Source organism: Rhinolophus sinicus, linkage group LG07 (genome assembly GCF_036562045.2).
Source record: "Rhinolophus sinicus isolate RSC01 linkage group LG07, ASM3656204v1, whole genome shotgun sequence".
Classification (NCBI taxonomy): Eukaryota; Metazoa; Chordata; class Mammalia; order Chiroptera; family Rhinolophidae; genus Rhinolophus; species Rhinolophus sinicus.
Window position 1 is genome coordinate 97,854,352 of NC_133757.1, and position 25,914 is coordinate 97,880,265.

The 25,914-nt window shown below is 38.9% G+C and overlaps 1 protein-coding gene and 1 non-coding gene across 2 annotated transcripts in view; one reads left to right on the top strand and one right to left on the bottom strand.

The window, feature by feature from the left end:
* Window positions 1-913: 913 nt before the first annotated feature.
* LOC141573010 (U6 spliceosomal RNA) lies at window positions 914-1,020 on the bottom strand. Its single transcript, XR_012498594.1, has one exon. It is a non-coding gene; the product is annotated as a U6 spliceosomal RNA (small nuclear RNA).
* A 2,270-nt stretch (window positions 1,021-3,290) lies between these two features.
* PINX1 (PIN2 (TERF1) interacting telomerase inhibitor 1) overlaps window positions 3,291-25,914 on the top strand; it is a 76,359-nt gene continuing 53,735 nt past the window's right edge. The window contains exons 1-5 of the mRNA XM_019733109.2: window positions 3,291-3,450; window positions 8,695-8,804; window positions 10,505-10,597; window positions 12,416-12,494; window positions 20,474-20,566. Coding sequence (XP_019588668.1) covers window positions 3,432-3,450; window positions 8,695-8,804; window positions 10,505-10,597; window positions 12,416-12,494; window positions 20,474-20,566 — 394 coding nt within the window. The 5' untranslated portion in view covers window positions 3,291-3,431. The remainder of the gene's footprint in view (window positions 3,451-8,694; window positions 8,805-10,504; window positions 10,598-12,415; window positions 12,495-20,473; window positions 20,567-25,914) is intronic.

Sequence of the window (25,914 nt, forward strand, 5' to 3'; positions counted from 1 at the left end):
TGTATCTATCCATCGTTTATCACAGTTTTAATTTTACATTTATGTGTGTAATTTGATTCATGTCCATCTTCTCTGCAAACCCATTGAGGGTAGGGGTCATGATCATTTTTGTTCACCTTTGTAACTCTAGCATCTAGTACAATGCCTGAAACAAATATTTGTTGAAATAATCATCCTAACCTCTATTTCCTTTAAAATTATAATAGTGCTTTATTGAATGCTATATTAGTGTTTTCTACATGCCAGACGCCATTCTAAGCACTTAACTTATATCATTTCTTTATTCCTCTTAACAAATTTATAGAGTAGGCACTATTATTTGTATTTTACAAATGAAGAACAGTAGCATAGAAATATGAAGTAATGTGCCCAAGATACACAGCAGGTTAACAAAGCTAGTGAGTGACAGACCTAAGATTTGAACTCAGGAAGTCTGGCTTCAGAATCCAAGCTCTTAACTATAAAGCTATTAGGTATATTGCCTTTATGGCTCGTATTACTGACGTGCTTTTCTGATTAAAGTAATTCCCTGAAATTCTTTCAGACCTGGAGATAATCTCAGAGATCATCCTTTTTTCATAGATTGGAACACTGTTCTCAAAATAGATGAAATGAATTGCCCAAGTTCACACTCCAAGTTCGTAATTTAGGCTTTGTTATATTTTCTGACAGCCTTTTTTTTTTTTTTTTTTTTTTTTGCATTGTATCAGACTGGTGCCTCTTAGGAATGAGCTAAGTTTAACTGGAAAGATTCAGCTCCATTTTTTTATAGATAAAATTTGAGTGATGTATCTGAAATTAATATAAATATATAATGCAATATGTGATGATTCCTTTTTTTTTAGACTTTGGTGAGAATATTCTTTTTTTATTAGTTTCAGGTGCACAAAACAAAGGAATACTTAGACGTTTAAAAAATATGGAACGCTTCATGAATTTGCATGTCATCCTTGCGCAGGGGCCATGCTAATCTTCTCTGTATCGTTCCAATTTTAGTGTATGTGCTGCCGAAGCGAGCATGAGGATTCCTTTTTGTGATTGCACATAATGTGCAACTAGCTTTTATAATAGTGTGTGCGTGCAAGAGAGAGAGAGAGAGAGAGAGAGAGAGAGAGAGAGAGAGAGAGAGAGAGAGATTGAGATTCACCAGAGCTATCAAAAAGAAGTAGCGATTATGTGTCCCTGCTATTGGCCTTTACTTGCCTGAAGGCAGGGGACTAGCTCAGATGACTTATCCAAGTACCATCTAGGTTCAGTTCTTTGAAGTATTTTAAAGAATTTGTTACCATCACCTAAAGGTGTTCTTCCTAAAACACTTTTCTTGAACAGGAATAAAAAAAGAGTATAATTTAATCCTGGTTTCACGCGTACCTTTGGTTGTTTGCCTGTTACACAAAGTAAGGTCTGTGGAGCATTAGCATCCATGTCCTTGGAAGCTTGTTAAAAATGCAGAATCCCTGGCCCCATCCCAGACATGCTGAACCAGAAACTGCATTTTAACAAGATCCTCAGGTGACTTACAATCACATCAAAGGCTGAGAAGCACTGCCCTAAGAGGGTCTGCCAAGAGACTGAAGAATAAGACTGAATGTCTTATAATGAATCACCTTCTTTTAAAAAGTGCAATGTCCACTCCCAGCTGTCAATTCTAAAATATACATAAGATTCTGTAACTTTTTTTTTAAAATCCCAAACTTAACAATAGCTTTCTTTTTTTTTTTCAGTAGCTGATTCTCATAGATATTTCATAGACACGAAGAATTCTAGAGTTGGGACAAATCTTGGAAACCGTTAGTCTATCGTACATGCACCCAAATACAGAGTCCCTTCTACAACATTTCTTTGTGACCTCTTATTGAACATTTCCAGGAAAGACAGCTCACTGCATCACAAGGCACAGCCATTCCTTGCCATTCACTGTCGTATTCACTGTCTTAATTGAGTTCTGACCATCTATCACCTGGACCACTGCAAGTGTTGTGAACGTCTGCCTTGATCTTTGTGACCATCCTAGAGACAAAATTATCTTCCTGAAACCATATACCAACATTAGTGGTGCTTGAAAAAATGCTTACTTCCTGATCAATTCACTATTGTCCACTCTATATAACCATCTTCCATTTTCTCTGGTCTAATCAAACAAATCAGCTAATGATCCTAAGACTAAGATGATCCTGCCTTCCTAATTTTGTGCAAGTCTAACTCCCTACTTTAATCCTGTTCCCCATGTCACAACTTACCTGCTCCCTGCCTTGGATGTGAAAATCCCACTGATTTTGCATCTCCTCACCCTCCTCAGGTATTCACCAACAGCAGCAACTATTCTTTTGTGTTTCTTTTTCTGATTTTTATGAAACCAGAGAAGTTAACCTTGTTCTTCTAGTCTCCTAGTTAAAGGCCAAGTTCATGTAGAACAGGAATCTAGTCCGTCACATAGCTTTTCTTGGCACCTGGCTGCTCTCTTTATGTTCCACTTAGGAGGGGAAAGGCTTCTGTGTATACCGTAATCTGAAGTTCACTGGAGAGTCACCTGTCCAAAAACGTGTCCTCATTGTCTGTCATTCTCATTGCCAGAATCGCATTAGAACTCCCCTGGGGACAGAAGTACTTTAGCTAAAATTCACAAATATCTATATTAAAATTATTTTGCTCCGTGCGGATATAGATACAGAGATGAATGTGACAAAGGCAAAGTTCCAGAGTGCACGTTGTAATGGAGGGGAAGAAAAACAATTTTGTCTTGTTGAAAGTATCGTGTTATTTAAAGAGACACCATTTCCCCCAGATTTAATTATCTGCTTAACTCGGGATCGTCTTTCTCCCTCTTCCTTCTCCCTCCCCCATCTCAGCGAGCAGAGGTGGGACATTAAGAAGTGATGAGGCACCATCCAAGGCAAGTTTCTTAAACTCCAGCTCCACACCGTTTTAATAACGCTGATGACCCTACGGTCTGTTGTTTACATTTCTTTTCTTTATCAGACTGTGAGCTACTTGAGGGCAGAGTTCATGTCTAATTGCCACAAGGAACAATGCTCGGCATTTAGTAATGCATGATGAGAGCGCTTGCTCCGCCGCAGACACTCTTAAAATGGCTTTACGTATATTCAGTCATTCAGTACAGGAATTTGCTCAAACGAAGGTCTCCACTCCTTTGTCCACGTGCTTTAGATCGGATGACCACCGACCTCTCCTCACCTGGTGTCCACGCTGGCTCGCCTCCCCGCCCCGCCCCCAGACTGTCCGCGCCCCGCCCACGCGCCGTGCGTAGTACTAAAGGCCGGTCGCGCCTCAATGACGTAATCAGCGCGCGCCCTCCCCGCTGCAATCCACCTGGCGTGAGAGTCTGGTGGTTCCAATTGAAGCGCGAGCGGGCATCGGGGTAGCTTCAGTTGCTCACACCCGGAGGTCCGCGGCATCTCAAGCTCTGCGACATGTCGATGCTGGCTGAGCGTGAGTGTTGGGCGCGGGGACCCGATCATGCCGCGCGGGTGAAAGTTCCGGGTGACGCGCGGGCCAGACCCTGTGGCTGGGGTGCGGGTCACCGGCGCGCAGTCGGGTGGAGGATGCGGCGGGCTGGCCCCTGGGAAGCCTGCTGCGTGCGGCGGAGATCTCCCACCCCAGCCTTCCCCCAGAGTTAGCTACCGTCCTGCTAGTGAAAGAGTCTGCAGGTGTCACGTTCAGAGCTGGGCACGCGCGCGCTGGGTTTGAATGAGAGTCAGGACGCCCGCGTCCTGGGAACCCGACTTTTCACTTCCCGGGGCCTCAGCTTCCTCCCGTTTACAAAGAGGAGGTTAGGCCGGCAGAATCTCCTTAGGCAGTGAAAGCCCATTCTCGAAGATGTACTGATCCCAGAAAAAGATGTATTTAAGATGTTTTGAACCCCGAAAAGCAAAGGGATTAGTAACATCAAACCCAGGAAATTAACATTTTTAGGGGTGCAGGGCTAAGAAGTGATTCTAAGTAAGACTGTGGCGGTTTTGACTTTGTTGGAATTAGCACGCTTCCATGACACAGTGTCTGCCTCAGTTTGCCTTTGTCATTTATCATCGCTTTGTGAACTAAATAAAATTCCTTAATTCCCTTTCTGGATCGGCTGTTCAACTTCTGAGTGGTACCTGTAGTGAGGTTGCCTGCCACCAGAGGGCAGTCGTGCCTTGGTGTTGAAGGGACGCCTATAACTTTGGAAATGTGTAATGAACTTGGAACAGACAACAGCTTACTTAACAGACGAACAGCAGCTACACAGGGATTTTGTGAAGTAAATGCTGTCAACATCCTCTTATCTGAGAGCATGAAGGAATGTGAGCACAAAACGAAATGGGCAGGGCTCCGTTCCAATCTTAGAGGGGCAAAAATTGAGGTTCAGAGGAAAATAATTCACCCCAAGTCATTGAAGTTGAGATAAAATTGGTCTGGTTATCTCTACGTCTTTATGTTTTTGTTAGGGCCAGCAGTTTTCTACTGTTTTAAATAGGGACTCATAGAAAGGAATACGTTTTAGATGGTGATCTTAGAGCCTAGATCGCTGAGATCTCTCCTGGTTTTAATATTCTTTGATGTGTGCTTAATTCAGCATGCACTGGGGAACATTAGCCCTGGCTCTGCTATTTTTTTATATCCCTTTCCATGATCAGTTTCTGTGGCGGTATTAAAAGCCTCTTTTGTTATCTTCATCACTAGGTTGGCTTAAAAAAATCAACGAGATGGTCAATGTAAAAATAGTTTGAAGTAGGAAGTGGTATATAGGTGCAAAGCCTATGTGTAGACCTCAGTAATTCAAATTGCATGATTTCAAGGGAATATTTTCAGTTCTGCTCTCCCCACCAGGACTACAAATTTTCAAATCGTTGTCATGATAATACGTGATGCGTTGTCTTTTTTAAAAATTTGCTAAATTAATTTCTGTGGCATAGCTTGTGGTTAGATATTTAGGGCTGGTGTTCTTATTTTAGAGATGAGAATATGGAAGCATAGAAAAATTCTAGTCCCATAATCTCACCACCCAGCAATTATTTTCACTGATAGTGATTAAATCAGGATCATTCTGTAGGTACAGTTTTGTATCCTACTTCTTTTTTTCTACTTAACATTAGTGAACATCTTCACTTCCGGAAGTGGACTATATTTTGTTTTCTTTTATCTTCACCCTGTTTTTTACATCTTATGCTAATTTTCTTTGTGTGTCTCAAAAACACTCATTATCTTGTGTTTCTCTAATTATCAAATGTTATAGATAAGAAAACCAGCTTACACAAACCTCCTGCTCTGTGAAACAAGAATTTCATTTATCACTCTCACTTCCCAGTCTATATAATTTGGAGTTTTAGATCCAGATTTTTATATCAAGGTATTACTTTTTGCAGACTTTTTTCAAGACCAATTTTTGATCCTTGGAATCATTACATTTTATAATAAAAAAAATCACAGCACTAGTTAGTGGATTTTAATGCTCATTGCATTAAAATAATATACTGTAGTTTCTTAGTTTTGAATATGTCTTGAACAATGTGTTAATAAGCATGCATGGGTGATATATTTTGTCTTCTTGAACTTCTGAAAGTGTCTTTGGGAAAAAAAAAACACCCCACAAAACTTTTGTCCTTGGTTCTTGAAGCTCAACATACCTTTCAGAGGAAGCTGAATCCTGGCATAAGCCATGTGGTATTAGGCATGGGGTGATTGAAAGGTGAAGTCCTTTGTAGCTGTCCTATGAAGGTTGTTTATTCGAGTTACCCCAAAAGCATCCTGACAGACCTTTTACATTTAGCTCTCCAAATAGGAGAAGTCCCCACCAGAGGACCATTAAACACGTCACCCCAGATAGTGTTTCTGTGAGTTCTGGGCACTGTACCCTGAGGCCCAGTGCTGTCCCTCACGATGCTGTTCTATATAGTGTTTGGATCCCCAAGACCATCCCCAGGTTCAGTGGTTTGCTAGGACTCAGGACACAGGACTCATCATATAGTTGTAATCATAATGGCTAAGATTTATTATGGCTAAAGGATGCAGAGCAAAATCAGCATCCTTTTCAGGAAAAGACACATGGGGTGAAGTGCAGGGGAAACAGGCACAAGCTCCAGAGTCATCTCTCGGGAGAGGCACACGTGTCACACTTAATTCCCTTAGTGCAATTTGTGGCAGCACATGTGAAATGTTGCCTACCAGGGAAGCTTGTTAGAGACTTAGTGCCCAGGGATTTTTACTGGGGGCTGGTCACATAGGCAGCCTCTGCCTGGCATGTACTAACATTCCAGACTCCCGGAAGGAAAGCAGGTATTCAGCATAAGCCATATTGTTTGTAGGAACAGTTATTTCTGAGAATGGTAGAAATCCTGAAACCCAAGTTCCCAGCCAAGGGCCAGCCTTGCAAGGAAGCCTTTTGAAGGGAAGCTATGAGTGAGGCCTGCTGTGTTAGCTTTTTTCTCCATATAGGTGTTAGCAAAGCTGACATCTGGGCACAAAACAGACTGTGGAATAAGAATAACATGGCCCATGTAAAAGTAGATCCAATCTGAACAGACCAGAGACAATCTTTTCCTTGCTAGGATTTCCCAAACCTGGAAACTTCTACAACACTAGAGCCAGAACGTGTTTCAGGGAAGTAGGGTTCTGGCCAAATAAGGGAAACATGTCTGCTCTGCCTCTCCTCTAAAAGGTTCTACATATTTGCATATTAAAAGTCTGGGAAAGTTTGTAGTACGGAACACTATGAAATTTTGTTTTGGCCCAGTGTTACTGTTTTTTAATTTAATGGGGAGCCCCTCCTCGCCTTTCACATCCTCATGTGGGAAACACTGCCCTACCCCATTGGTGAGGATACCTGCCATTTCCTTGGGGAAGAGAAACTGACCTTGCCTACCCATCCAGTCTCTTGTGTCAGCACTCTTGTCTGCTGCGTATACATATGTGACATAAACTACTATATGCAGTTCTTAGGGCAGGGGGTCAGCTCAGTCAGTCTCAAAAAATTTTGTTTCATACAAGCCCCAGTCAGAGCCCTGGCAAGCACCGCTGCTCAGAGACGTGCACTCTGACACACGCTGGTAAGCGGCCTTGCAGAGAGGACACTGGGATTTGTTCATTAGCAGAGGAAACATTATGCTGAGTATTTACTAAGAGAAGGAAAGTGATAACTTAGTCACCACTAGCACTTTTGGGTCACTGTTGTCCTAGAAAACACTACATTTGAGCCCAACTTGCTTTGCTTTATAAGTAGCCTTTTTCTGCCTGCATGCGTGTAAAAGGGTTACTTTTGCTAGGTTGTGTATAGTTACAGGTTTCTTTATTGATTTCACATACAGTAACTTGAGCCTCTTTGACGGGAGGTTGTGATGTTTTTTTAAATTATGTTACGAGACTGAAAAGGCATGAGGTTGATGCTGGTAGTGACATACTGGCTGCCATCGGTGCAGTAGGTGAGTGGTGATGGCACTTGACTCCCACATTTCTCACTTGGCCACAATTTACTTTTGCGTTCTTTTTCTGTGGATTTTTGAGGTTCTATATCTCAGCCATAATTTTCCTTAAAACAATAAGGATAACTTTGAGTTCCTAATGCTTATTTACCTGCATTAAAAAAAAGTACTTAACTTTGAAGAGAATCAGAGCAGTGCCTTAATTCAGTTATGTTCCTTTCTTCCTTTCCCCTCTTCTTGCCTCCTCTTCCTCCCTCTCTCCCTTCCTTCCTTCCTTCCTTCCTTCCTTCCTTCCTTCTTTCCTTCCTTCCTTCTTTCCTTCCTTCCTTCCTTCTTTCCTACTTTCTTTCTCATTCATTTGTACATTAATTTACATACTTACTGAGTACTTACTATGGATAAAGTGTTTTTCATTTCTTGCAATGAAACATAAGAAAGGATAAGACACATTGTGAGCCGTAAGGAGATTATGGTCTAATAGGAAACAAGAGATGGATATAAATAGATATAATACAGAAAATTGTTAATTAAATGTCAAAAAATAAATAGGTAATTTATTCTAGAAGTTTACAGAAGGAGTCATATGACTTTAGGGCATTTCAGTGAGAAGGAATGGTGTCATTAATATCTGTAGATCATGTGTATAGATAGTACAGTTGACTCTCTCCAGGATTATAATGACTGTTGGATATTGTGGACAAAGAAAATAGCTTTGATGTCAGTAGGACCTTGTTTTATGTAAGAGGCTCTGGTTTTTGCTTGGGGACATTAGGCACATTTCTGTCCCTAAGCCTCAGATTTTCTCATCTGAAAAGTGGAGATAAGAATATCTACCGTCATTGGGTTACTCTGAAAATTGAATCTAATGTGTGGGTAGCATTTGGCGCATAATATATGGCAACAAAAACTATAACAGCTGCTGCTGCTGCCACTACAATGGTGATGATGACGCTGGTGTCCTTTAATAAGTTGCTGCCTTTAGCTGAATGTGGAGGACCCAACTGATGGGATAGCTATGTGTTTTGATTCATCACGTTTGGAGGGAATATCTTCATGTTTGTCTTATGAGGTCAACTTGTATGTTGAGAATATATAGTTATTGGGGAAACTGGGGTAAATGATCCAGTCTGATGCTGAATCTACTATCTGTATCTATTGAAACATAGTGTATGTCATATTTTATGCAAGTATATGTGTATGTGTTAGGTATGTTTGTATTTGTGTGGTATTTTTCATATTTGAAAGATAAGTTGCCAATGAGATGCTCTGTCATTTACAGGTCGGCGGAAGCAGAAGTGGGCTGTGGATCCCAGAAACACCGCATGGAGTAATGATGATTCCAAGTTTGGCCAGAGGATGCTGGAGAAGATGGGGTGGTCTAAAGGAAAGGTATTTTGGATAACAGCAAAAGAAATTGGAGCCATGCAAAGAAATTACAAATTAGGAGAATGCATCTTTCTTAGGAGACTGGGAGAAATTTATGTTTTGGATCAATAAGTGATTTTGGAGAAATTAAGTAAATTACGGTGACCTTGTGATGGTAAAGTTAGAATTGAACATACATGTCAGCTCTTTTTATCATTTAAATTGCGTGATTAGCACTTTCATAGCCAGTGCCTTTTAATTTGTTGCACTTGGAATCATACTTAACCATCAGAGTTTTATATTGTTAAGAGGAATGTTTTATGATACATTTTCTCCTTTTCCTCATATTCCACTTATTGCTAACTCAAAGAAGAATTCTACTGACATCGCTACACTTAAATACTTCTTGTCAAATACTTCCTGTTACCAAGTCCAGTGGACCCTTTTTTTGTTCTCACATTGCTTACTCCCTTAGCAGTGTTGGACAGAATGGACTACTTCCTTCTTCAGGGACTTCTGTCGTGGCTTCCACAGTACTGCCCTCCCTCCTTCACTCCTAAATTTGTTGCTGGCTCTTCCTCTTCTAGGCTTTTGAGCTTTGGAGCTCCTGGGGTTCAGCCCCAGGCCCTTTTCTGTACTCCGCTTAGATGAACTCATTCATTCCATACCGTGCTTTGGATTAGCTGAATTCTGAGAGTTATCTAATCCTGTCACTTTTCTGTATCTAGTTCGTGTATATCCTTTGAGCTCCAAATGTGTACATTTGTCAGCCTGCTTGGCATTTCCGTTTGAGGAGGCAGCTAGAGTTTATCATTTTTATTGTATAACTCCGGATCTCCTACATCTTTTTCTTCTCAAGTTTCCCCCATTTTTTGCAAGTGGTACCCTGTCTACCTACTTCCTCAAGCCAGAAATGGGAGTCCTGCTGGGTTCCCGCATTTCCCTCACTTCCTGTGTCCCGAGTCATTATTCTCTAATCGGAGCACATCCTGTCCAAGCCCTGCCATTGCTTGCCCTCAACAGCCTCTCGGCTGCTTCCTCATCGTCCTTCTTTTCCTCCTTTGGGCCATTTGCCATGCAACAGCCAGAACTAGCTTTTAAAATACAGAAATTAGATCATGTTATTCCCTTGTTTAAAAGTTTAGTTGTTTCTCATTGTTTTAAAAAACCAGAAATCCAAATTTCTACCATCATTTATTTCCAAGGTCCTGTGAGGTCTAGCCCCTTCGTATCATCTCATTTCCTCTTCATTCACTCTGCCGAAGCCACCCTGCGTTCCTGTTAGGTTCTCCAGTACACTGAGCTCTCTGGGACACCTTACAAATGAGTGTTAATTTATGCAGGGCACTTGGAGTCTCCCTCTCCCCTTTCTCAGTGTTGTTTTATAAAATTATTTAATGGAGAGAACCATAGAAGATTCGTAATACCTCCAGTGGGCTTCTAGTGGTTTTGTGGCAGAACATCAGAAAAAGGCATATTCTCCGTAGTGTTTACATGGGCCTTCAATTAGGTCTCAGGTTGAAGAATAACTGTTCATTATTATAAGTGCATCCTTGGTGTTACAGACATGTCTGTGAGAATTCATTAGATTGTCCTCTTTGAGGGCATGGATAGTGCCTTGCTCCTAGATGTTTAATAATTAGTTGAATGGTTGATGCAGGACGAGAGAGATAATCACTCTTTATACCTGATCAAAAAGCTAACTCTATGTTTTATCTCCACAGGGTTTAGGGGCTCAAGAGCAAGGAGCCACAGATCATATAAAAGTTCAAGTTAAAAATAACCACCTGGGACTCGGAGCTACGATCAATAATGAAGTGAGCAACAGTGTGCCTGCTGGGGGGTTTCCTTGCATAATTGACTTTCTTGGTAAATTTATAAATTTTAATTCAATCAAATTGATTGATCAGTTTTTACCCATTCACGTGTGTATCCTCTGTGTTTTGGCTAAGAGCCCATAACTCCTCATCAAGTGTCGCGCCCTCACCTTGCCTTAGTGTCCTCCTGGCATTCTTCACTTATAACGAAGAGATCCAAACTAGTTTTATCGCTAAACTTTGCCAAAAGTATTCTTTTTATAGAAATACTCATTTCAGGTCAGAGGAATTGTCATCTTTACCTGTGTAATATTAGTTTATATTGTTAAAAGTTGGTGATATTTAGTTTCGGAAAAAACAAAGTTTCTTTTCACAAGAAAGTGGTGTTCTTTTCCTGTCCGATTTTCTATTTCTGACTTTCGGTATACGGCAGTCGAGTTTCTTCAAGCTTCCTCTTAAACCCTGACACTTTGAAAATATGACACTGTAATTAAAATTAATGGCCTATCCTGCTTTTCATTTCAGTATTATTTGCTTTAGAAAGTGTCTAAGCTGAAAGCTTTGTTCTTACATTTCTATAGCTAACAGAATCTGGTAGAAAATTTAAATTACTTTAGGTAAACTGAATTACAGCTAACCCTTGAACAACATGGGGATTGAAACACTGACCCCATGTAGTCAAAAATCCACGTATAACTTTTGACTCCCCCGAAACTTAACTACTAATGGCCTGCTGTTCACCAGAAGCCTTACCAATAACATAAATAGATTAACACATAGTTTGTATGTTATATGTGTTATACACTATATCCTTACAACAAAGTAAACTAGAGAAAAGAAAATGTTGTTAGGAAATCTTAAGGAAGAGAAAATATATTTACAGTATTTATTAAAAAAAAAAAAGAAACAACACATGTGAGGGGACCTGTTCATTCCAAACTCATGTTGCTCAATGGTTAACTGTACTTTGATTAGTTTAATAGCACTGAGTAGTAGACTAGACCAGCTAAAATTTGCTGGACCAACAGCTAAAATTTTAAACCACTAAAGAAAGAGTTTACATAAGGTTGGTTTTGAAGTTTGTTGTTGAGAGATAGATATACAGATTATACAGATGTACTTAATTTTTTAGGAAAAGTATTGCCCAGTAAACCTACTAACCTTAAGCAGTCTTAAAAAAAAGTGTGTATGAGACAAATTCCTACATCGATACCTTGCTTCCCACTGGTTTAGATTGTTTTGGAGATGTTCATTCTCTCTTAAAGCCAGATTCTATTTGGTGTAATGAACTTAGCAGCTTACCACCTTACAAATGGGTGCTGATTGACTCAGGGAACTTCCTCCCTCCCCCAGTGAGATTTTGTAAAGTTGGGTTCGATGCCAGCAGATAGAATTGGGCAAGATGTCCGAAGCATAAATGAACGAAGAAGAGAGCCAGCCCCCAAGTCCATCACTGCCTTTTTCCTTTGACTTGCTTAATTCTCCATTAGTGAGAAAAAAATAATATTTTGTTTTATTTCAATATTTAGCATGCAGGTTGCCTGTTGATTATTTGACTGTAATTGATTATTGATAAATTATGCACATTTGAAATCAGGCCTTAAGCTTCCAGGAAGACCATTTTTAATGCTAATATAAATAAATTACATTTCAAATTTAGATTGTATCTTCTACATTCAAATTTATAAAATATTTTGATGGAACATTTAAAATTTCACATTAACCACCAGACTTCCTTGACTCCAAAATATATCTTATCTCAACCAATATAGGTAAACTACAGACTTGCCTCTAACCGATTCTTTTGGTGTTTTTCAGGACAACTGGATTGCTCATCAGGATGATTTTAACCAGCTTCTGGCTGAACTGAACTCTTGCCATGGGCAGGAAACAACAGGTAGGGAAACCTTTGCTTTGTTATCCATTAAATTTATGGAGGACATAATCTTAAAAATATTTTTACCAACTCGTTTTATTATAAGCGTCATATATCTAAAAGTTAATTGATTGAAGCTGTTACAAATAGTCATTTCTGTTTATATTTTAATGGTGCTTTCATTATATGAACCTTAAGTCATAACCAAACACTTTTTTCCTGTTAAGAGTTAGAGAATGACAAGGTAAATCCATGCACTTTACAACCTCAGAAAGTAAAGTGATCTTTCCAGGGATCCATGAGTGTCACTAGAACATGTTTTGTTTTGTTTTTATGTGTGTGTGTGTTTTTCTGGTAGGTAAGGTAACAGTTTTATTAAATAAAGAAAATAGAAAAATTTTTATTTCAGATATATTATCAATCATGCCAAAGATGTATAACCCAGCATATGCATGTGTGTGGGTGTGAAGTAAACCCTAAAATAGTTTTCCATTTTTAAAGACAGACTACTTTTTCCAAATAGAACATGTTTTAAAAATACAAAGCAAGAAATACCAAGTGGGACCATAACCCAGCAAAGGCTTAATAGAAAAGCCTTTTTGTGTGTGTTGATTCTACCTAGTGAAATTTGTTTTATTTTTAATGTATATAAGAAATTCAGATTGCTCCGGTTATAGTAAAATTTGTTGCAAGGGGCTCAGTACTAGAAATTGTATTCCCAAGCTGTAGGAACTAGAAATGAAACAGTTGAACATTGGTCTTTCCATATTGAATTAACAGAAAGGTAGTACTGTTTGGGGTAAGGGCATGGATGGTGTACTCACACTTGTGGGTCTTTGTTATGATTTTAGAGTTGAAGGGACTTTTTTTTGTCACATGGCTATTTGGAAGGCAAGGATGTAACTTCAGTTAATTCTGCTGGATAGTCATTGAAGAAATCGACACTATTAGCTGTTCTACAAACATTTTTTTAAAATTGTGGTAAAATACACATAATATAACATTTACTATCTTAACCATTTTTAAGTGTACAGTTCAGTGGCATTAAGTGTATTCACATTGTTGTGCAGCCATCACCTCCATCCATCCACAGGACTCTTTCCATCATCTCAAACTGAAACTCTACATAACTTCTTTTTCTTCCCTTCCCTCAACCCCTGGCAACCTCCATTCTAGTTTCTGTCTCTATGCATTTGACTACTCTAGGTACCTCGTGTAAGTGGAATTATATAGTATTTATCCTTTTGTATCTGGATTATTTCACTTAATGTCCTCAAGGTTCATCAATGTTGTAGCATCTAACGTTGTATCATTTCCTTTCTTTTAAGGCTGAATAATGTTCCATTTATGTGTATCCCATATTTTTTTATCCATTCATTCATCGACGGACACTTGGGTTGCAGCTCTTAGCTATTGTGAATAATGCTATGATTGTGGGTGTGTAAATGTCTCTTCAAGTCCATGATGTCAGTTCTTTTTGGTATATACCTAGAAGTAGGATTACTGGAGCATTTGATGGTTCTATTTTTAAGTTTTTGAGGATCTGCCATATCGTTTTCCATAGTGGCTGTACTGTTTTGCATTCCTACCAACAGTGCACTAGGGTTCCAATTTTTCCACATCTTCACCAAGACTTGTTATTTGTGTTTTTTGATAGTTGCCATCCTACTGGGTTTGAAGTGATACATTTTTATGCTTTTGATTTGTATTTCCTTAGAGATTAGTCATGTTGAGCACTTTTCATACTTGTTGGCCATTTGTATGACTTCTTTGGAGAAATGTCTTTTCAAGTTGTTTGCCCATTTTTGAATCAGGTTTTTTTGTTGTGGAGTTGCATTCTGCAAACATTTTTTATAAGGAATTTCTTGTCCCTTTGCACAGTGTTTGGCATGTAGTGAACAGTCAAAAGATGTTAAATTGAAAGAGAAAGAACTTTGTGGAATGAAATTAAAAATTAGATTTGAGTTCAGCAAACATTTATAGAGCTGTGTGCTGAATACAAAGTTAGATTTGAGAATGTACGGATGTATGAGACATGCATAATCCCTGCTTGGGAGGATGCCAGCAGGATATGCTGGTAAAATTACAGCACAGATCTGTCTGGGAAGATTTGTTGCAATACCACGTATGGGAGTGAGCCCAAAAGCATGAGGGGAAAGGTGCTCTGTATTTTCCCTAATTGGATTGGACTTCTTATTGATATCTCTGCTTGGACAGTTTTCCTTATCCATGGGATAACTCTTAGAACTATCACTATATGTGATCCTATTACAAAAGATCGTCATTTCAATGTTAGCTAAAGAAAAACATAAGGGAAATGTTTTGTGAAAATGTTGAGTGGACTGGTATTAGGAAATGCAGGCTACATGCAGTAGTAAAATGCAGGGATATTAGCCCTTCCTAACTAAACAGAAACATCTTTAGATTCAAGATCACAGTTGAAACCAATAGCAATATAGATGTGACCGTGTAAGGCTTGTACGTTTTGACTGACGAGTAACAGTGTAGTGGTGCAGAGAAGAACACCAGAACCAGACTGCCTGGGTCTGCATCCTGATTCTGACTCTTCCACGTGTGTGACCTTGAGTGAATTACTGAAAGTCTCTGTGCCTTGGTTTCCTCTTGTGGTGAAATGGAGATAATAATAGCACCATCCTCAGAAGGTTGTGAGAATTAAATATATTTATGCAGCTAAAGTACCTTGAACACTGCGTAACACACAGTAAGTACTTAAGAAGTATGAGGTACTGCTGTAATGTTTGTCATTATTGTTATTTGCAGAGCTAGAACTCTAAAATAGAGTATTTCCCCTGATTACCTTTACTAATTAGGATGTACTGCCACCTAGTAAGAGAGATACTTTTAGGTGGCTGGATTTTGGTTAGATACCTAGGTGTCATTAATGAAATCCCCAAATAAAAAAATAGAATAATATTCTTAACATAATGATCATTATACGTATCTATATGTAATGACAGCAAGATACAAATAAAATTTGAAATCTATGTACGACTGATGGATGGTCTCTAATATTTTAAAGTAAAAAAAAAAAGAAGGTGAAAAATAGTGTGACTGGTGTGCATTTGTAGGAAAAAAATAGGAAATGTGTGTGTGCTTGGGTATATACACCAGAGGTTCACAACTAGGGGTGATTTTGGCAACGTCTGGAGACATTTTTGGTTGTCACAACTGGGTGTGGGGCTGCCCCTGGCATCTAGAGTGTAGAGCTCAGGGATGCTGCTCGATATCCTACAGGGCACAGGACAGCCCTCGACAGTGGAATTACCTGGTGCTGAGACTGATAAAATATCTCTAGAGTATCTATTCTACGTATTTTATATACGTAGACTATCTCCACAAAAATACTTAAGAAATTGATGGCAATGATTGCCTCTAGGGAAGGGAGTTAATGACTGGGGAACAGGATGCGGGGAAAACTTAGCTTTTACTATGGTCTGTTTGTAACTTTAGAATTTTGTAGTGTGCATTATGTCCTACTCAAAAAAACTGCTTCAAAACTAATTTTAAAACCTTTTTCTTGACCCGCATTTACCTCATTTACTGTTACTTCCTGATGCTTCTGCTCTCCTTTGCTGCAAACCTCAAATTTTCTATGCAAACTGATTTTAGTCCTTCTATTCTCTCTTTTTAAAAAATTTAACATTCCTTGAGTCTCGTGTGTTCTGCTTAGTTTCTCAACCTCTCAGTTGCCTCTTCTAGAGTTGACAGACAATCAACGGGGTAAAAAGCCCCAAATGTCAGACTCACCTCCTCTGGATTTCCTTATCCCTAACTGTGAGTCTGCAATTCTTTACTGCTTTGTTTGCTCCATAGCAATATCTTTCAGCAATAATCCCCCACTCCCACCCCCAGTATTTTGGTTTTCTAGGCAAAAGAGGTGGTTGAAATTTGCCAGTCACCATTACTGGAGGCAGGATTCTGCCTGGAATCTTTTTTTAAAGTAAACTTTATCGAGGTGTGATTTATATACAATACAATATACCCATTTTTGAGGGTATAGTTCCTTGAATTTTGACAAATGTGTGTACACCTTTGTAACCATAATAACCATGATAAAGAAGTTTTCATCACTCCAGAGAATTCTCTTGGATGACCTTCCAGTCAGCCCTTTACTCCTCTACCCGCAACTCACCACTCCATTTTCTGGCCCCAGACAACCATTGATCTGTCCCTGTCGATTAGATGTGTATTTTCTGTACCGTCTGGCTTCTTTTTCTCAGCGTGCTTCTGAGTTTGTCTATGTTGTTGCATTTGTCAGTAATTCATTTCATTCTTGAGTAGTATTCCATTGTATGAGTATGCCACACGTTGTGTATCCATTCACCTGGTGACGGACGTTTGGGTTGTTTCCAGCCTGGGCTGTAGTTGGGCCTTCCTGACATTTTACTGAAGTGCAGTCAGTGAAATGTTTCCAGTGCCTCAGGGAGCTCTCTTATTTGTCAGAAAGGTAGTAAGTACATGGCAGGTTCCAAGCAGTACTGCCTTGCCCATGTTCATTTGTGCAGCCCTGGCCACAGGTTCATTTGTGCAAGCTGACTCTTTTCTGCATAAGACATGGAAGTATCTTAATCATTGACTGTAGGAGTTACTAATCTATAGAGTAAGTTCCACCTCAAGACCACTAGAGGGTGCCAGTGGCCCTGTGTTAGGGAAGATGCAGTAAGCAGCTCTGCTTCCTATCCAGAGCTCAGTCATGTTTGAACCAGACCTTGCTAACTCCAGTCCCAGTACTGAAAAGCCTTTAGAAAATTCCTTTAAGGGAAAACCTGTCCAAGGAATGGACCTGGAGAGCTAACAGATTATTCTTCTGCCATGTCATCTTTGGTAAATACAGTATATTCACCCGAGTGAATTTTTGGTCATATTAAAGCTGAAATTAAAACTGAAGATCAAATGACACAATAACCCAGTAACATTTTTTTGCTATAGTAATATTTTTACTTCCTTAAGATTGCTTACCAAATTCGCATACTTTTCCTTTTAATGAAGCAGAGATTCCATATTGTCCTCTTCATAGATTCTTACAAAGATTCTAGAAATAGCCCATATCTCCTTGTGGTACACAAAAATCAGTATAGTCTTTAAAATTTTATTTTTAGAAATTATCCTGTCTCAATGAGTTATACTCTTTGCCAGACTCAGCTTAGCTTTTTGGTGGACTTACGGTTTTAGGAAATGTTTGTTATTTCCATGAGATACTTTGTCTTCGTGGTTTTAAATATTTTGGGAAGTAAGCTGGGATGCTGATAACCTGTCATGCGCAAAGGTGGGGCTTAGTACAGGGATCTTCACAGTTTTCTGCTCACATATCTTCTAAGGGAATTTGAAAACAGTACCCTATCTCACGTTTTTCTATTGATATCTATAATGTTTTTTAACCATAGCTTTAAATAGTTGCAAAGTACGATAGCTTCTGGTCTATTGGGAAATAATGACATTTAAAAATAAAGTCAAATGTAGCCAGTGGATGATAAATACCAGAGCAATTTGATACCCATTGTTATCTATTTAGAAATGGACAAGTCCTTTTTTAATCGTCAGAAGTATTATATTTCATAGTTCTGTTTCCTCTGAAATAATATTTCCATTGTGTATACCCTACAGTATTTTACGGTAATATTTTTTTTTGGCTTAAACTTTTTAAAATTCACCACCTTATCCTATTTCTCTGCCACAAAACAAATACGTATGATATTTAAGTGTAAATATTTTTCCTTTGGATTAAGTTCTCAGTATAATTAGTGGATCACAATGAACAAAACCAGGAAACATATACATTTTGATAAGTAATTATTATCCAAATCTTTTTGGAAGTGCATCTCTTCATGAGACAGATTGGCATGGGAAGGAGGCTGCTCTTGCTGCTTTGATTAAAGGATGCTTCCCTAACACTAGTACTTTGGCACGTCCCTGTTTATCCCTGGCAAGAAGAGAGTGGTTCCTTTCTTTTGTAAAGTAGAAGGAGGACACGTGGGAGAAGCGGGGAAGGAGAATCAGATCGACGTGTCTACTCTGAATCAGAGCAGTTTTAGGCAAGAGTGCATACGGACAAGAGACAGAAACTGGCCCCCTAAGGACTGTCCCCGCTCGGGTATGCTTTGGGAAGTCTGTGTACTCAGAAGCTGGAGAAGCTCCCCAGGTGATGATCGCGTGCTCTAAAGTGGGAGAGCAGCTCCCCTAACAGGGACACAGTGTAGTGGTTAAGAATATGCACTCTCACTGGTTTCAGTGCCATCAAAGCCACCTCCTAGGTGTGCCTTATGTAACCCCTCTGTGCTTCAGCGCCCTTCTGTGAAGTAAGTTTAATAATCAGACCAGCTATCTGATCGAATGGCTGTAAAATGGAATACAAAAATGTGCAGAAAGCTCTTAATCCAGGACCTAGTATTTAATCAGCCTTCAGTTGATAATAGCTTCTTTAAGCTGATAATCTGCTAGGTGATTGGTGTTTGGACCATCAAAATTAATATAATTAACTCATGTGAGGCATTGCCTAAAAGCTTGAAACGTCTGTCTTTATGTCATTAGAGCCTTGCTATATAATTCACACTTTGCTTGTGAAATTACCAATTCCTAGAAGGGATTACAGTTAACTAACATGTTGTTTGATGGACATGTGCTTGTCTTGCTCCAATATTAAGGCAAAATTTTCCTTTTTTACCCCTTTCTCTAACCTTACATTTATATTTCCTTTCGACATAACTATAGGAACATTCAGTCTCTTCTACCTGTGCCATTCTGTTTCTGTGGTACTCTGCTCCCTGAACTTGATGAATAGATAAAGGAATACATATAGGCAGCTCGTTATTATCCTATAATTGACTCTAATCCCAGATCTACTTGCTCTGATATTTCAGCCAAGGGACTCCTTTCTGGCTCACATTTTCCTGTTTTGTCAAAGAAATAACCCTATGAATTTATTCCTCGATGATTTCTTTTTGTTGCTGTTTTTACCCTTAAAGGTGAGCCTCCAATAAAATCTGGTGTTCGAGGCAGTGGCTCGTTGCCAGTGCTGCTCCTTCACGCTTAACCTGTCTTACCTTTTTTATTCACTTTGTAAAAGAACTTTTTATTTTGAAGTAATTGCAAACTCATAGGAAGTTGCAAAAATACTACTACAAAGAGTCCGAAGTACCATTCACCCAATGGTGACATCTAATATAGCTGTAGTGTAATAGCAAAAACAGGAAATTGACACTAGTGTTGACTGTTAACTAGACCAACAAACCTTATCCAGTTTTCACCATTTTTTTTGGCTTCATTCTTTCAGTGTGTAGTTCTATGCAGTTTTATCACGTGTGTACAAAACGTAGATTCATACAGCTACTGCCACAATCAAGGTACAGGATTGTTTCATCACCACAAAAGAGCTGCCTCGTGCTGCCTCTTTGTATTCACACCCACCTTCCACCCCTCTAACCTCTAACACCCCACTTTCATCCCGTTGCCCTGGAAAGCATTAATTAGTTCTCCATCTCTGTAGTGTTTTCATTTCAAGAATGTTATATAAATGGGATCATATAGTATTTAGCTTGACCTTTTTCACTAAGCAGAATGCCCTTGAGATCCACCCAGGATGTTGTGTATCAATTGCTCACTGCTCCTTCTTGCAGAATAATATTCCAGAATAAGGATGTAGCAGAATTTGCTCATCCATTCACCCATTGAAAAGTTTGGGTTATTTTCAGTATTTTAATATTGCGAATAGGCTTTTCTGAACATTTGTATGTAGATTTTTGTGTAAACACAAGTTTTAATTTCTCTTCCTCGAAGATTTTATAAATTTCTGAAGAATATAGCCTTGCTTGATTTGTAGTACACAGTTTAAGAAGACTATTTCTTATAATTTGATTAGAGTTCAATAATAAATGACGACGCTTCTAAAGATTTTATTTAAATAACACCATGTCACTATAAGAGAATAAATGAGAATGGATTACAGAGAATTTAATGTAATGCTTTTTGTTTTGTTTTTTAAGACTCCTCAGACAACAAGGAAAAGAAATCTTTCAGCCTTGAAGAAAAATCCAAAATCTCCAAAAACCGTGTTCATTATATGAAATTCACAAAAGGTAAAATTAAGCGTTTCTTTATTTGTTGTTGCAAACTCTGTGTTCACAGGGGGTTTCTTAAAGCATTTTTAGCTCTTCACCTGCCTCACTTCTTGTTTTACATACAAAACAGGAAATTACGGATGGCCTGACTGGCTTGATCTAACGCAGTGCTCAAGTTTCATCATTTGTTGTTCATTGCCTGGAGATCTTGTTAAGGAGAGATTCAGATCCATTAGCTCTGAGGCGGGGCCCCAGATTCACTTTTAGAGTAGGTACCAGTCCTTCGGCGAAGCTGAAAGTGGAAGTCAACTTGCTACTTAAAAGAGAAAAAGGACTTTATGTGGCTAGGTCAGAAAATAGTTTAAATTTATTGCTCAACATTTTTTTACATTTTCTTGTTTTTCAGGGCGCAACGTTGGTGTTGAATAGCTCCTAAAATGTGTCAATTTAGAGAATTATGCTCTGTATTGAGGCTCCAGTATGAGAAATCTTGCTCCCAGGTTGACCCTTGTATTATTCCACACCATCTCTTCATTTCATGGGGCGTTAACGTGGCATTTCATGGTCATTATGAACATAATGTTAGGAAGCATGGTTGAGAACTGGATGATAAATCCTATTTTCCTCCATCACCACCTCCCCACTTGCTTCCCATTTGACAGGTATTCAATTGTGAGTGCAGTTGTCTGCTTTAACCACTAGGTGGAAGTCTTGTATTGCGAAGAACAATTTAACTTGACCTCATCAACTCCCCAAATGTTTTCCCATAGAAAAATATGCATGAAGTGCACTCTCCAGGCACAAAAGCCTATTCGTTACATAATATATTTAAAGTATAAATATGATGATAATTTATGTTGTGATATCTAGTCACCGTTGGATAGTTCATCTATGGGAGATTAGATGTATGCTTTTACCTCGAAGTGCCAGGAAAAGCACATCTCTTTGCTTTTAGTCTTGTTGTCATGATTGGGAATTCCCTAACTCCTAGAACCCGCCTGAATAGCAGTAGCAGCTAGAATTCCCACTACTTAAAAATACTAATGCTGTTCTCATTTGGGGCCAGGACCCCAAAAGGTAGGAATGGGCTTGGTTTAAATGAGAGTCTACGGCAGAGCTGAATGGAGTTGGGAGCTGAATAGCTTTGGGAGTGTGTGCAAGGAGATGCCGGTGCTTCCTCCTTCCCTGTCCCAGCAGGTGTGGTTTGTATGGCTCTCGTGTCATCCCTTTCCTTTCTCGCAGCTGGAGCCTTCCTTGTTGCTTTTCTCTATGGCTTCATCTCATGGTTTCTGTCCACCCCCGACCTGCTGAAGAACAGAACATCCTGTTGGCCCCTTGGTCCTTTTGAGGAGAAGCTAAATAGTCACTTCCTACCCAACCCCTTACATACTCCTCCTTTTCTCATTAGACCCTATAGAAAGAAGCAGAGGTGTGGCAGAAGGGTCCAGCTGAGCAGATTAATGAAATTAAAAGTGGCCTGTAACTTTTGAATGGTATGGCAGTCTTTTAAGCTTTCACTTTTGCAAATAAAATCTTCTAATTTTCTTTTAGTAGCTGACTACATGCATGAGTTCGTCTGAAGCAGTTGCTAAAGCCGGATAAACCTCCTTAGTCTTCTTTAATCTAATGGATGCCAGGAGTATTTGCTTTCTATTTCTCGTGAAACCACTCCCTTGCCAGGTGACCCTGTCAATCTGCTTGGTGTGTTGTGCCGTCATTTTCTCTCTCTTAAAATAGGGTGTGCTTATTTATTAGCCTTGCTTGGGGAGAAAAGGGATTTGGTATAAAGGGAAGAAAGTTAGGTAGCAGAGGAGATTGAGTGCAGACTGGGAATAAGTAGAAAAGAGGGGAGAAGGAAGCATGTATGAGAATGCTTACATGCTTACCATCCATCTTAACACCCCATAGGGAAAGTTTATTTTAAAGTTCTTTAATTTACTAAAAGAGATTTTTTCAGGTAGAGCAACTATTGTCACTGGATATGAATGATAAACTCTAAGTTTCCTCCAAGGTAGACTCTCAGGTCACAGGAAACCTGAGTACTGGCCATCATTCTCTCAGACAAATCGCTAAACCACTTCCCTTCTTTCACACTCAGTCTCTTCTTTTGTAAAATGAGGAAAGGTTCTTAAGTCATTATTGAGTTCTAAAATAGGTTCTATTTTAGGACTTATCAGAAATGTCTCCATTATATGGAACTTTTGATTGTTCAGCATTATGGATCATAAGGGTTTTAGCCTGTGGATATGCATATAATGGAAGTAACTACATCACTTATTGGATGAGGATGATTCGTGTTGGAACTCCATCAATGGTCCAGAAAACCAAAACATGAGAAGACTTCACTTTACGTAGCTTGGTGTGAAGAGTAAAGATAAAAATTTTACTTTAGTGAGGTTATAGTAGCATATAGCACTGTAAAATTTATACTGCCTAAATATTGGCTATATCATTTTAGTTCTGATACATAATTATTTCTTCCTCTAGTCCTAAATTTATCATTTTAATTTGAAATAATTTATTATATACTTTTAAAAGGCATTTTCAACTATATTTGTTTAAAAGCCTAACTTCAACATGGTTTCTTTTAACTCGAGAAATGTGTGGCAATGCTATATCTGTAGAGAGGAAACAGTAGGGAAAATATCAATTTCAACAAAACCATTTTTGAAGTTTTTCTGTATACAGTGAGCAGTTGTCAGGAGAGCATTGCTTTTTTTCTCCCCAGTTGTGCAATGGGTGGATAAAAAGTTGCATAAACTGTAGTTGTGCAACTTCATCATGGTCATTTACTCAGACTCCTATCCCGGTGACAATTTGTAGTATTTTGCTTTTTAAACAAGGAAATGACATGCACAACACATGTCCTGGTAGTTGTTACCTTGCTAGTCTGGAAACACGGAATGTAGTGTCCTTAGCATGGTGAAGTCCTCCCCACGGTTAGACTCTGACGGGTGTTAAGTTTCCTCTTTTGATTCTTTTGACATTTAAATATGAAGTCACACCACTGCAGACTTTTAAAAAATTCTGACTATCTTATCACATTTCACCCCCTACTCTGATTCTTTCACGGTTCCTGGTTTTCTGACATTACCCTGTATACAAGTTGTCATAATCTTCTGTCTGAGGCGTTTTATCAGTCCCATGTGTTTCCATTTTTAAAAATTTAATATTATTGGTTTTATCCTTCTTGATCGGGGAGTGCAAATGAATTTTCTAAGCAAGTGGAGCTCCCTACATAAGCCTTAACTGTTTATTTTCATAAACATGTTTCTCAAACCTGCATTTCCTTGCCCTTTACTTTGCGTAGAAAAATGCCAAGATTTTGAGCCTCAGTTATAATATAGTTTTCTCCTTAGAACTTGTTGGGTTCTATATATGACTTCTGCCCTGAAACGAAAAGGCTCTAAATCTCTGTGATTCTTAAGTTCTTACGTTCATTTTTCATAGTTTCATTTCCCATGAGGACTTGGTGTTGTACGTATCTGGTGATAGCAGTAACAGCCCTCCCTTCTGGTTTGCTGCCCTGATAGACTGGAAAACCTGATACTTAATGATTATTAGCAAAACAGCTAAAATGATCATAAATAAAGTGCTTTTCTACCTGCTCATCCTTTCATGGACCTTTGTTACATCAGTTTGGGAACTGGAACCCTTTATCCTTGGTTCTCAAAATGTTATGGCCAATTGAAGACTGATACACAAACCAAATCCAGACAGATAACATGTTTCTCGGCTTGTTTAATTTTGTGATTGTCATTTTTTTCTAAGATCTAAGTTTATCAATAGTATTTGCTGTAATTTAACTACAGTTCAGAACTGAGACCGATAAGCTTTTAAACTCATTTTTAATACGTATATTTTATTTAAACGTGGCCATAATTTTATAACATATTCAACCAGAACCATTAACTAATAACTATTTCTATATTGCTCCCATCTTCCATTTTTATCTACCTTGGGGTTCCTTTCCATTGGTCTCTGACTCTTAATTCTTCTCTGTGTTTTGTTTTCCAGATCAAATCCAGAGCAAGGCCTGTAACAATCGTGGTTTCTACATTTACTTAAGGGAACTTTGCTAGAGGATAAAAATTTCTGACACAAGAACCTATCACCAAAACTTTAGAAACACTTGCAACCTTCATTGGTATAGCTTACTATCTCTACCAGCTTGGTAGTTTTCCCTTTGATTTTTAGATTTGTTTGATCTCTGTGTGTTCGTATTTTGACATCCTGTTTTAAAATTGTCATCTTGCATGTACCTTCCCTTCCTTAATCCCTCCAGCATTCCTTTTAGTTGAATTGCTGTAAAAGAGGTCTTAATTTGCACTTCCTTTAGGGTATCTATTGCGTTTCAGAAGATAGTGTAGGATAGATGGCCAGTACACATTTTGAACTAAGTACAACTCCTTTTTCTGAAACGAATTCCACAGTGTAAAGTGGGCTATGCTAATGACAAACCTAGAATGGGTCTCTAGAACTCCTGAGGGTTTGTCCCCTTCTCCCCACCGCAACCAATTGTATTCCCCACTTCTCTGGTTTATTTCTTGAGTTCCTATCTGGTATATGCTTCATTTTGTTGTGAAGTCGGTTTCCTTTGGGGTCTTTTGTCAGGGTTCTACTTAATAATCAATAAGAACCAGGAAGCCTTCGTTTCTAGCTCAGGAAGAAAGGAGAGAGCCGCATAGGAGCGTGTTCTTCCTGATAGGAACAGGTAGTACTGACTGGACCATTGAATCTGGTACTGCTGCCTGTGAAACTGGTTTTGGCACCTGGCTTTGCATTAAATTGAAGGGTGTTTTGTTTTTTAATTTCATGGTGAGCAATATCATATTTGAATGCCCCGGTGATAGCCAGTGAACTAGAACCTCTGGGTCATGACATTACTTTGCCACGTCAGTTTGCTACAGGAAACCGAGAAGACGAGTGAGTCTGTGACAGTGGAACTCAGCCTTCCAACTCAAAACAGAAATTCCTGTGTCTAACCCAGAGCCTCACTCCCCCAGAGCTTCAAGACTTTACATGGAATAGTTACATTTTGAAAGGCATTAGCCATGAAGCTGACAAATGGGAATAGATTTGGTCGACTGCTCACAGAGTGTTTTTGGCAGAAGTGGAAATTCCAAAGAAGTGAATTTTAAATTAGTTGGTTTGTGGGTTTGAAATTAAGTGAGAGTTTAGTGTTTTTTAATAAGAATCATGGGGTCCTTTGGCCACTGCTTCTGCCAGAAACCATTTCATTTCCTGCTCTTACCATGTAACCTGTTACTTAAAGCTGATATAGCTATAACAATAAAAAAAAAAATTTTTAAAGAAAAATCTAAAACTCACCCTAATACGGTACTTTTTATTTGCATTTATTCTTT